Raw genomic sequence first — 13940 nt, forward strand, 5'->3', positions numbered from 1 at the left:
TTTAATCATTTTTGGCTTAGTCTTAAGTTTTGGAATAGAAAAAAACCTACAAGCTTTTGAAAAATAGGGAAAATAAAATTGTGATTAATTTTACTTAAATATCTATTTGTTTGTTAAAAAAAAATATAAAAATATTGTGAAAAATGCTATAAAAAACTATTTTACTAGATTTTAAAAAGTAATTTATTGTCAAAGCTGAATTTTTAGAATCGTTACTCTTCAGTGTCAAGTGATCCTTTTGAAATGATTTATTTAATATCCTAATTTGATGCTGAAGACTCTAAATAATTGGTTTAACTCAAATTGATTTTAAGTTAAAACTTTGGAGCTCAATTTTGTGTTGAAACCTTGATACCTAGAATTGTTTTCTAAAAATGAAAGAGAAAAAAATGTATGGTACTCGGAAAGTGTGAGGACTGGCTTGTGAATGCTCTGTTATGGATAACAATAAGACCGCCATTCTCCCTCATCTGTTCACGCGTTCTCACCTGCCTGAACACAGCACCAGCGGGTGTGCAGACACGCAGCTAAGAAAACACTTCATATTTCACGCTTTTAACGTAATTCTAACACGGTGGCCTGCTCATTAGCAGATCATAATTAATCTCCATTCAAGTTTAATAAATTGGACAGGCAGCCCGCATTGATCCCTGGAGCCTCTAAGTCTCGACTTGGGGAAATTTAATACCCCCAACGGAGAGGAAGAGAGGGAGAAAGAGAATGTTCGTGATTTGTTAGACAAGGTTGTGGAGAGAACCTGATCTAACCCCATTTAAAGACGCTCTCATTAATCAGAGCATAAATCCGGCGTGTTCAGGCTGCAGACAGTGTTAGCGGTGTCACATTTTAAAGGACAACATTCCCCTCTGAGCAGAATTAGAGTTATTTCAGGTTCAAGCATGAATCGAAGGCTTAGAGATTACAGCTCATTAAAGCAACCAAACTGGGCCTGTGATGCATGACGTACTGAAGGGGTTTTGCTTGCTTTTAGAGAACATTTGTGGTGGTGGATAAATTAGAGCATTGAGAGACTCACTGATACTACATTAAGAAGGAAAATTGTTAGCAAGAATTCATACATCTGCTAACAGAAGCCTGGATTTTTGTCGTAAAGACAGCTGCATGTATCCAAAGAAGTTAAATTCCAAACGCACGCACAGACATGAAAAAGACTACTTTCTCAAAATTTGGCAAATCTTAAAAATAGTTGCCTACTTTATCCCAGGGTTTCTTATGTATTCTGCGGGATTATAGATGCAAACGTATGTATGTGTGTTTGTGAGTAAGTGTGTGTCTGCGTGAAGCTCTGCCTGCCTGCTTGGTTGGCTGTATTGAAGATAAGCTGCTTTTCTTGATAGCGTTCTATCCTGCTTTAATTACCGAACTCCTGAGGCTGTGGACGGCTGGTCTGAGGTCTGTAAAAACAGGAGTGGCTCTGCACTCTAATCTCAGGACTAAAAAGACACAGAACTGCTCTGGCCAACTGCACTGAACTGCTCAACTCACTGCCATGAACCTGACAAAACTCCATAAGCAAATGATGCTTGGCTAAGCCCTGCCTAGCAAATGTTCTGTGCCTTAATTTAACACCATCATTTTCTCACATGTTAATGTTTTTTGCTAATGCTAAGGAGAATTTGTGGGGATTTTACAGTATGTACATTTTATAAAAAAAAAAAAAAAAAGGTAAATGCTTGATGTTGGTTGACTAATAATGACAAAACCTACCCTAAAAGATTGCAAGTATGCTTTCTAATTTAAACTTAATGTAAGCTTTTTTTTGTATTGAATTAGATATTTTAAAATTATACTTTTTGGAAACAGGATTTAAAGTGTAAGTTAAAAGTGATAAAAATATCTACCATGTGTGAGTATTTAACAGCTACAGTAAGGCCTAATTTACACTAATATATTGTACTTCTAAAACAGTTTTGCTAGGTTACACCTTTTCCACACTACCCCGGAATTTTTCGAGCCCTGAAAAAGCAGCTTTTTGGTAACGCTGAAGAGGCAATTTCATTTTAAAACAATCCTGCTTCATGTCAGTATAGATTGGGGAAAAAGGAGACCTCTGAAAACGGAGGCATGGCTGCAGACATTATTGTATCTGATTTGGGCCTTTTCCTCAATTTTAAGTGCACAAATTTCTGATTGCATCTTTTAGTCTTCAAAAGTTTGCTATTGAAAACAAACTCCCGAGGACACGTCGGGTAATTCTTCGTCGGGGAACAATGTAGGCTACTTTATAACTTTATTCGGATTACCCTGGCTTTGTTGTTTCACTATCTTAACAACAAAATGAAAACATGATATGAGAAACTGCTTATTTTTATTTTGATATTAACTCAACAGAAATTGTTAAGGCAATGTTGAGGCAATAGTAGGTACATATTTATATGAAAATCATCTTCACTCTATGCATATTTATAACAAAAATGAGACTAAATTAAAAAAAAAAATGATTTAATAATCAAAAATGGCCATTATAATAGGCAAGCAATCAGTCAAATGTGCAAAATCATTGTACGTGTTTACATAAATTAATTTAGTAACTTATCTTTGCGCTCAGCCAAAACACATTACCTGAGGACAATAAAATTCAAAGGACCATTAGATATAGACAATTAATTAAATATCACGTTTAACTACTTTAGTGAGATGAAATCCAGTGAAAGATTCTTCATGAACTGTCTGACGTGTGCTGCTCTCATCTAGGTAGGTGTGCTCAAAGCACTTACTTACTGCCTGGAGCTCAGATGTACACATACGCTATAGCACATGCCAAAGTGTGTGTGTGTGTGTGTGTGTGTAGTCACGTGAAGTGCATTTTCAGTATTGTAGTATGGACGGAGATCTTTTCAGCTACATAGAATCTGTGTAATCGCATGTATCGGTCATCATAATTTTTAATCCTTGAAAGTTTTTTATATTTTGGTTTTTAAAAAATCGTACTAATATTTATTTGCATTTATGAATGTATTATATCATCTTTGCATCAAATGACAAAAAAATTAATTACGTTTTATGCAAGGTGTTTCTAATGCAGCGTCTAAGGGGCTGAGAGTAAATTTGACGTTATTCTCTCCTCCTTTTCCTTTTTCTGAAAGTCTTAATAACACTTTCGTGGAGTTTTCCTTTTATGTTATTAGCAAATAGGATTGTAAAAAAACTATTTGTTGTACTCTTCGATTTACAGCACTCTAAGTTTACCCAACTATAACGACTTCTGCTACTGAGAAACCCAGAAATAGCTTTTTTTTTTTTACTTTTTTTGCATCAGATGTTTTTTTATGAATCAAAGTTAATAGACATTTAACACACTTTTTGAACACATTTTATTGATAAACACACTGTTTATGAAATAACGTTCGCAGGTACAAATGTTTATGTAATAGAATAATGTCAGTTGACGTGTCAGAATCAATAGGAAAAGTGCAAAATGTTAATTTTGTTTGCATTGTATGTTTAATACATTGAAACAAGTCAGCATATTCTGTCTTCTGTCCTGTATGTCTAAGCATGTCTGATATAAAGACATATTTCCTGGAAGTTTTACACAACGTTTGGTCACCACTGTTAATAAGTGTTTAAAAAGTGTCTGTGTTTGTTATGCCATACACTATGCTCTGCCACTTTCAGGGGGAGGGGCATTCTGTTGATCAAATGAAGTAAAGAATGAATGGTTTGGTGTTAAATTATGTTGCTCCATTTTACATAAATAGTGTGCATTTTCTAAGATAATTTGGTGCATAGACATTTAAGGCAATACTTGATTTGCTTTTTTTCAGAGGCATGTGCTGTAAAAAGCTTGCAAAGATCATTTGGGTATATTTTAAGGATGAAGAAGAGCATTGAGTTTGGTATGCAAGTGCTTCAGACTATATTATGGTTGCCTCATGGTTGTCATATGACATGAGGGGTTGTGCTCTCTACCCTTGGGAGAATTTCTCTCAATTCAGTTTTTCTCTGAGCCAGTCTTTTATTCATTGTACCTCTGACTCCTTTATACATTTACTCTTTCTCTCTCTAACTCACACACACTAAAATGCTTTGTCTCACTTACTTTTCTGTCAAGAATTTTGACATTTTCATTTCTGCAGCCCTCTCTTTGACTTCTGCATTCAGCCTCCTTCATCTAGTGGCCTTGACCGCCCCAGGCTCACTGAAGACTTTCATCTTTCATCTTTTCCCAAGTAAAATCCTTATTTCTAGTTATGTTTTATTTGTGTTTCAGTTTTTATGAGGCTCATGCATAAACAGAGTCTTCTATTGTGCACATTTTGATTTCAGTTGCAGGCAAAGCCCAAAGGACTGTAAGGTCACAAGGTCATGTATGTTTTGTGCCCTCAGTGATTTGCCCCAATTACCCACTGGCAAACAGGATACCACCCATTTGACCCTTGTCTGCTTTAGATCTGCCAGTGGATTGGTTGTTGCCAAGCAACCACTAATAAAGTGGTTCTCAGTGTCTGTGTCTGTGAGAGGTGCAAAATGATTTTTTTGTGTGATTCTAGAAATGATATACAGCAGCTTATTGATTGAAACTTTTTTGGAGGCATGTTTTTTTTTATATGTATATATATATATATATATATATATATATATATATATATATATATATATATATATATATATATATATATATATATATATATATATATATATATATATAATTGACAGCCACTATCGATTAAAGTGCATTCAGTATACACGTTTTAATTGAAATCAATTTAATTAAGCCTAATTTGCATGTAAAGGTTTTAAGCTATTTTTTTACAATAATTTTTTTTTTTAATTTTTATTCATTGCTCAACTACAGGTCTGTATACCCATTCTCAACCATTGCAACCTAAAAATGTGAGGAACAGATAAATGCTTAATGCTAAAAGAAAATATAAACAAATACATAAAATTGTGTTTTTTTAATCAGTGTTGTCTATATATTTTTATTATATATATATATATATATATATATATATATATATATATATATATATATATATATATATATATATATATACACACACACACACACACACACACACACACACACACACACACTGAAAACCCTAATAAGTTGACTGAACAAAATTAGTTTAGTAAACTCGTTGCCTCAATTTAATTGAGTAACGGAGTCTCCCAAAACTTGCATATTTAAGTTTAACTTGCCAGTTTGGTAGATTATACTGAAATTGTTCAGTTCAGTGTGTGTGTGTCTCTGTGTGTAATTATATGTGAAAAAAATGTTTTAAAGAAAAATAAATGGTAATTTCTTTCCATTATGGTGAATAATTATACATGAAGCCTTGTTTTCTGTAAAAAAATAAATAAAGACTTTGCACTAAAAGTTTGCACATATTATAGTTTTACGGTCAAGACTACATTAAAAATAACCTATTTTTAAAGGATTAATTGTGATTTTGAGCTTACAGGACCAAAATGCTTAATTTTAAGTAATGTTCAGTCAGCTTAAATTGATTGTTTAGGTAAAGATAACATAAGGGTTTACAGTGTATAAAATGAATGGAAACCTATGTAATGTACCCACTTTTCACAAAAACAAACGTGTGTGTATGTGTGTGTGTGTGTGTGTGTGTGTGTGTGTGTGTGTGTGTTTCTGTCTTTGTGTGTCTAAACCTGTGTGTCTGTTTGCTGCTTCTATCTGAGTTCAGAATTCAAACATGCTATGATGTCATCTTTAGAATTGGGCTTTGGCAGAAAGTGCAGTTCTAAATATGACCTTCTGTTGGTGTTTGAGGAGTTTACAGTTATCCACAGCTACTTTTCCTGCTTATTCAATTGTTTTTCGGCCTTTTGTTTTTCACGATGGCAGTGTTCAGAGCACTTCAAAAGTTTTTTGGCTGTTTTACACCTTTCTTGCGTGTTACGGAGACACAGAAGTGTGCTCCGCAAGAACTGGTGGTGGTTGAGAAACATGCAGAGAACGAGGCCATCGACTGCACTGAGAACGATAAAAAGTGCAGGAAGAAATGGCTCAGAAGAAAGCCGAAGGAGCTAACGCCTCTTTTGGTGGAAGTCAAACCACCTGCCAAATCATGGCCTGTTCCTCCACATCCGGTTCCTGCAGCAGATGAGCTGTTCTCCCACTGCTGCTCCTCAGTTCGTCCTCCTACCAGACGAGCTGCTACTCTGAGTCCAGTAAAGCCTCAGCTGTGCTCTGCATCTCCTCCAGACATCCTGTTTCTCAACACTGAGGACGAGGAGAAAGGGACCTGTAGCTCTCCTGAAAGTCCCAGACCACAGAGACGAATGATTGCTTGGGAAGAAAAGGAGGAAGAATCCTGGATGAGCAAGGAGGACCTCCGTGAAGCTGGAGACTTTGAGTTTACCTCTCAGTTTCACAAGGTGTCACCTGACGGTGCAGTTATTCGCCCTCCTACAAGGCGAGCAGCTCTTCTGAGTGTGTTTCTTGACGCTCATGATGCTGCCGCTCTGCCTGGAGCGTGTCCATCACGTGAGGATTTCTCCAGCCATTGCTCTTCAGTTCGTCCTCCTACAAGACGAGGAGCTCCTCTGAGTGAGTTTCCTGATGCTCATGATGCTGCCGCTCTGCCTGGAGGGTGTCCATCTTATCAAATGTTCTCCAGCTACTCCTCAGTTCGTCCCACTACAAGGCGAGGAGCTCTTCTGAGTGTGTTTCCTGAAGCTCATGATGATGTCTCTTTGCCTGGAGCACGTCCTTCATCATATAAGGATTTCTCCCGCTGCTCTTTCTCCCTCTGGGCCAAGGAGAGGGCAAAGAAAAAGGAGGAGAGGAAACTTCTGACGGAGAAGGAGAAGAGAGAAAGAGGGCTGCTGTTTCATTGCTTCACGCAAGATCTGAAACTAAAGCACCTGTAGATCGACAAAAACAGCCCGATCTACAGATGATCCCTCCCCTAAATCTCCAACTCCCCCTGAACCCACTGCACATTCCTCTTGTAAATAAAACTGTGCAAATGCTGAATGATCTCTGAGTGTTATTGACTGTTATAAGCATGGTTCATCTTACACACACATAATCATTTTTGATCTTACATAAGTAATGTAGAAATAAAGACATGAACTGTTTTTATAGGCTGAGTTTCCGGCAAAGTCTCCAGATCGTCATCAAGATGGCGCCGAGCATGGCCGCCGTGTTGCGAGCTCCCAGCTAACTTTGTTGTGTTTTGTGGGTTTTAATTGTATTTTTGTCATTTTTCATGCTGGATGTACACACTCCTAAGCTTTTCACTCATCATAGCACACGTGCTTCTGATGATGTGACAATAAAAGTGATTTGATTCGATTTGATTTGAATAATGAAAAATATTTAATAGCAAAACCAATTAAAATAATAAAAGTGAATGACAAAATCACTAAACAAATCCATAAATTGATGTAGTTCGTTCAGAATATTAATTAAAGTACGATAATATTTAAATAATAGTAATAAAATGACTACGCATGAAGACGCACGTAAAGAGCAAACCCTGTTAAAATAATAAAAGTTAGTGGCAAAATCACTAAATTAATTGAGTTCATTCAGAATAATAATTAAAGTACAATAATAACATAATCTACACGTGTAATAATAATAACATATCTACACGTGTAACTTGCAGAAAAGCACAAAAACAATTGAAATAATAAAAGTGAATGACAAAAATAATAAATGAATCTAAGTTGATGTAGTTTATTCAGAATATTAAAGAATAATAATATTTAAACAGTAATAATAACAAAATAACTACACATGTAATTTGCAGAAAAAAGCAAAACCATTTAAAATGATGAAAGTGAATGACAAAATTACTAAGTGAATCTTTAAATTGATGTAGTTCATTCAGAATATTAATTCAATTCTATTCAATTCAGCTTTGTTTGTATAGCGCTTTTACAATGTAGATTGTGTCAAAGCAGCTTTACATAAATGGTCATAGTAAATTGGATCAGTGTAGTTCAGTTTTTAGTGTTTAAGTTCAGTTCTGTTTAGCTCAGTTCAGTGTGGTTTTAATCATTACTGAGAGTCCAAACACTAAAGAGCAAATTAATCGATGCGTAGCTCTACCAATCCTGAACCATGCAAGCCAGTGGCGACGGCGGAGAGGGAAAAAAACTTCACCGATAGGAGAGTGAAGAAAAAAAAAAAAAGCCTTGAGAGAACCAGACTCAGTTCAGCACAACTATTTTAATTTTTCCGCTGGCCAAAAGTCTTGTGCAGAGCTGCAGTCTCAGCGGTGGAGGCTGGAAGCTGGCCTCAGCGAAGACTCGTCTGTCCCTGGAGTGTCACTGGAATCAGTCTCATGCTCTCCACTCCCCCATGACCACCAGCACAACAGCAGCTCAGGATACGGCCTGGTCCCGGATATGGAAACCTTGAAATCATCTCGTCGCTGTTCTTAGATCAGTGGGATGAGTATCCCCAGGTGGAAATAGAGAATAAAGAGAATAATTAGCGTAGCTGCCGTTCATGGTGTATAAAAGCTAGATGCAGTGTGGAAACCTGCTAAGTGATGAACTTAGTGTATGCTTTACTAAACAGATTGGTCTTTAATCTAGTTTTAAACTGAGAGAGTGTGTGTCTGAGCCTCGGACGTTATCAGGAAAGTTATTTCAGAGTGTAGGAGCCATAAAGGAGAAGGCTCGACCTCCTTCACTCGACTTTGCTAATATAGGTACTACCAGAAGCCCTGAGTTTTGAGATCTTAAAGAGCGAGCTGGATTGTAGCGAGACAGAAGGTTGGTTAGATAAACAGGAGCTAGATTATTTAGAGCTTTATAGGTGTGAAGTAATATTTTAAATTCAATACGAAACTTAACAGGCAGCCAGTGTAAGGAGGATAAAATTGGGGTGATATGATCATATTTTCTAGACCTGGTCAGAACTCTGGCAGCTGCATTTTGTACAAATTGAAGTTTGTTAATAGAGGATGCTGAGCATATTTTATTAATTAAAGTACAATAATATTTCAAGAATAATAATTAAATGTCTACTGGTGTAACTTGCAGAAAAAAGCTAAACAAATAAAAATAATTGAACTGAATAATAAAATGACTAAATTAATCTATAAATTGATGTAGTTAATTCAGAATATGAATTAAACTATAATACTTTTTAAATAATACATTACAGGGGTGACATGGTGGCTCAGTGTTTAGCACTGATGCCTCACAGAAAGAAGGTTGCTGGTTTGAGTCAGTTGGCATTTCTGTTTGGAGTTTACGTATGCTCCCCTTCAGGTGTTCCCGTTTCCCCAACAGTACAAAGACATGCTGTAGGTGATTTAATAAACGAAACTAGTGTATGTGTGTGAATGAGTGTGTATGGATGTTTCCCAGTTCTGGGTTGCAGCTGGAAGGGCATCTGCTGCGTAAAACATATGCTGGATAAGTTGGCGGTTCATTCCGAAGGAAAACGAATGAATGAATGAATGAATGAATGAATGGATGATTGAATAATACATAAAAAAACTACATAAAAAATAACTTTTCCTTTGCAGGTTTTTACACAGTTATACCGTTTTACAGTTTAGTGTATGGATGTGTTAAATCTGCCAAACAAGGCAATATAAAAGTAACATTTTACTGAATAATTTCCACATTAAAAATAAAGAATATACACTTTATTAGGTACACTGTACTCATACCAGGTTAGACCTTTTTTGCCTTCAGAACTGCCTTAATCCTCCATGACATAGATTCAACAAGGTACTGGAAATATTACAAAGATATTTTGGTCAATATTGACATTATAGCATCACACAGTTGCTGCAGATTTGTCGGCTATTTCACCACATCCCAAAGGGGCTCTATTCAAGGCAGGATGGATCCATGCTCTTATGTTGTTGATGCCAAATTCTAACTCAATGAATGTGGCAGCAGAAATCAAGACTCATCAGTCCAGGCAACGTTTTTCCAATCTTCTATTGTCTAGTTTTGGTGAGCCTGTGCAAATTATAGGCTTAGTTTCCTGTTCTTAGCTGACAGGAGTGGCACCCGGTGTGGTCTTCTGCTGCTGAAGCCACTCCATCTCAAGGTTAAAGGTGTTGTGTGTTCAGTGATGCTCTTCTGCATACTTTAGTTGTAACGAGTGGTTATTTGAGTTACTTTTGCCTTTTTATCAGCTGGAACCAGTCTGGCCATTCTTCTCACCTCTGGCATAAACAAAGCATTTGCGGCCACAGAACTGCCGCTCTCTCAATATTTTCTCTTTTTCTGACCATTTTCTGTAAACCCTAAAGATTGTTGTGCATGAAAATCCCAGTAGATCAGCAGCTTCTGAAATCCTCAGACCAGCCCGTTTGGCACTAACAATGCCACATTCAAAGTCACCTAAATCACTTTTCTTCCCCATTCTAATGCTCGGTTTGAACTGCAGCTGATCGTCTTGACCATGTCTACACGCCTAAATGCATTGAGTTGCTGCCATGTGATTGGCTGATTAGAAATTTAAGGTAACGAGCATTTGGACAGGTGTACATACTGTAATAAGTGAGTGTATATATTCAGTGGCAAACCCTTTAACATCAGTGGGATTTTTATTTCACTTTTTATTTCACAGCAAGTTTTTTTTTTTTTTTTTTTTTTTTTTTTTTTACAGTGGTAATAGTTCTATAAATCATGAAATTATTCTTAAATTTATTATTCCAATATTCCAGTAAAAAAAATGGGGGGGAATTTTTCACTAAAACTTGTGTGTATATTTGTATGTGTATGCATGTGTGTGTAAGTATTGAAGGTGTGCATGTAATTGTGTGTTTCTGCATGCATCTGTGTAACCAATTTGGTATTGGTATTGTTTTGTCAAAAAAATGTCTGTCATATATGAAAACATGACACCTTTTTGGTTATTTCATGCAAAAAAGCATGACAAATAACAGTAATTTATATTGTCATATTAGTTAAAGTGAAAGTTCTAGGAGAAATTTTGGTGAAAACTACCGAACAATTCTTTATTAGACACGGTTTTTTTTTTGTATTAGATACATTAGCCACCTTCACACAGTGATACTGGTAAATATTCGGAAAATTTCGGGTACAGGTTTACAAGTATTTTCAAAAAAGCAGTAATTTCAAAAAGTATGATGTGATCTACCAAAAGCAGCGCAGATATTTTAAACATTACTCTGTAAATAACATTGCATTTATTTGAACAAGAGTAGAGAACATTTACTCTACAAATGCAAATATTTCCACAACCTTTCATTTTTAATGATTCATTGTGATTTAGTCAATTCTGACAGTGTTTTGAAAGACAAATATTTATTTATTTGGCAGAATAGACTTTACTTCATTCATTCATTCATTTTCTTTTTGGCTTAGTCCCTTAATTCATCAGGGGTCGCCACAGCGGAATGAACTGCCAACTTATCCAGCATATGTTTTCACAGCGGATGCCCTTCCATCACTGGGAAACATCCATACACACTCATTCACACACATACACTACAGACAATTTAGTTTATTCAATTCACCAGGGGCTCAAACCAGTGACCTTCTTGCTTCTTGCCAACCGCTGAGCCACCGTGTCGCCCAACTATACTTCAGATGTTTTTAATTTATTGATTTGCCTAATTTGATGTATTTAAAGTTCCGTGAAATGTTTAGAAATGTAAATTGTTTGACGCAATCTCAACCGCAACACAAAGAGAGGGCAGGCCATGGTGTAGCCCCTCCCCTTTTTAAAAAAGCAGCCAATAGCGTTTTGTTTTTATCACCGCTCTGCCAGTGAGAGTGGTTAAGCTCAAGCGCATCAAATGAAAAGCAAATGAGAAGTGTCTTGAAGGGGGGGGGGGTTGGGGGGGGGGGGGCATCTCAGATAGAGAGCATTTGATTGGTCATGATTTAATGAGAAACTGAATTATAAGGTGATATGAAGAAAACCGTTGATCCATTTTGGTGGAAGTGATAAACTACAAGCTTTACATGTTTATATTAGTTTTATATCTTCAACACAAAATTTGTCACTGTTTTAAAGCACACTAGCTTATAGATATCCTAAAAACTAACAATACTGATACTAACATCCAAAAAAAAAGTATAATTTCATCACAACTTTAAGATATTTCTGAATTCCTACCAAAAACTTGAATCTGTACTGTGACCAAATAGATTATTAGCAGCTATTTTTCTAGCTGTAAGAGTGTAAGATTCCCCCCGGTGTCCTGCTGTGTGATTGTGATAGACATAGAATGACTGGACAAACATCAGTGTGCGGCTGCCAAGTGTTACAGCATGAGAATCTGCTGAGGAAGGACAATGAATGCATGGAGTTTTCCACGACTCCATTCACCAGAGAGCAGAGTTTCCCTCTGATAACACAGCCACCACTGGATATGTTTGTTCTATATATATATATATATATATATATATATATATATATATATATATATATATATATATATATATATATATATATATATATTTCTCTGAGATTTTAGTCCATATTGACATGCCAGCATCACGCAGTTGCTGCAGATTTGTCAGCTACACATCCATGATGCAAATCTTTTGTTCCACAACATCCTAAAGGTGCTCTATTGGACTGTCGAGGCCATTTAAATACAGTGAATTCATTGTCATGTTCAAGAATCCAGTCTGAGATGATTCACACTTCATGACATGTTGCCTTTTTTGCTGGAAGTAGCCATTAGAATATGGATACACATGTTGTCATATAGGGATGGATATTATGGATGGATGGATGGATGGATGAATCCATGCTTTCATGTTGTTGACGCCAAATCATGACTCTACCATCTAAATTTTACAGCAGAAATCAAGACTCATCAGACCAGGCAACATTTTTCCAATCTTCTATTGTCTAATTTTGGTGAGCCTGTGCGAATTGTAGCCTCAGTTTTGTGTTCTTAGCTGACAGGAGTAGCACCCGGTGTGGTCTTCTGCTGTAGCCCATCTGAGTCAAGATTCAACGTGTTGTACGTTCAGAGATGCTCTTTTGCATACCTTGGTTGTATTTAGTGGTTATTTGAGTTACTGTTGCCTTCCTATCAGCTGGAACCAGTCTGGCCATATTTCTCTGACCTCTGACATTATTAAGGCTTTGGCACCCAAGAAACTGCCACTTACTGGATAGGTTAGGACGATTCTGAGGGCCCACACATTTAAGGGGCCCCCAGAGACATTATCAAGGGCCTGCGACTACCGCCCCACACCCTCATATATCTATATATTAGTGGTGGGCTGTTATCAGTGTTGATGTGCTGTGTTGATGCGAGATTCTTATCTGGCTATTAAAAAATATATAACCGTTAATCTATTCTCAAAGTTGGGTTGGAAGCTGGGTCTATTCTATGCAAACTATGATGACTATCACCTTGATACTTTAGCACCGATATATACCTGATCGTTGAGCCGTCTGACAAAAAAGTGCCCTTCTGAATCAAATCAGCAGAATGCACTTCTGGATCTTTCACTTACTTTGAAGATACTACTGACTATGTTTACATAAACATCTATAATCTAGTTACTTGCCTTATTAGACAATAATATAATTAAGGTGAAGTGCTTTCATTTAAGAGTTTCCTGTAATTTTGGGTGACTTTAACTGCAGTTCAGAAGTTTCACATTCACTCATGAACATTTCATTCATGCCCCTGTGACAATCAGAAACAAGGAGTTAGGACTGGTAAGAGTGTTGTGGAATTTAATAATGTACGCCAAATGGAAAGAAAAAAACTACTGCATTTCGCTGTGTGTGTGTGTGTGTGTGTGTGTGTGTGTGTGTGTGTGTGTGTGTGTGTGTGTGTGTGTGTGTGTGTGTGTGTGTGTGTGTGTGTGTGTGTGTGTGTGTGTGTGTGTGTGTGTGTGTGTGTGTGTGTGTGTGTGTTTGTGTGTGTTTGTGTGTGTGTTTGTGTGTGTGTTTGTGTATGTATGTGTATTTGATTGTTTTAGCTAAAGTAATTTAATGTGCTTTTGATTTATTTTTTATTATTAAA

General features: G+C 36.5%; 1 protein-coding gene across 8 annotated transcripts in view; it reads left to right on the forward strand.

Annotated features, from left to right (window-relative positions):
* The window catches only part of LOC141378579 (uncharacterized), a 171061-nt gene that overhangs the window by 35561 nt on the left and 121560 nt on the right, over positions 1 to 13940 (forward strand). For 2 of the 8 annotated variants that reach the window (XM_087290632.1, XM_087290633.1), the window contains one exon: positions 5673 to 6967. The exons of the other annotated variants lie outside the window; for them this stretch is intronic. In XM_087290632.1, the coding sequence (XP_087146758.1) occupies positions 5827 to 6861 (1035 nt within the window). In that variant the 5' untranslated portion in view covers positions 5673 to 5826 and the 3' untranslated portion in view covers positions 6862 to 6967. Of the gene's footprint in view, positions 1 to 5672; positions 6968 to 13940 lie in introns of those variants that run through there. 8 annotated transcript variants of the gene reach the window in all.

Source organism: Danio rerio, chromosome 17, assembly GCF_052040795.2.
Source record: "Danio rerio strain M-AB ecotype USA chromosome 17, GRCz13ab, whole genome shotgun sequence".
Lineage (NCBI taxonomy): Eukaryota > Metazoa > Chordata > Actinopteri > Cypriniformes > Danionidae > Danio > Danio rerio.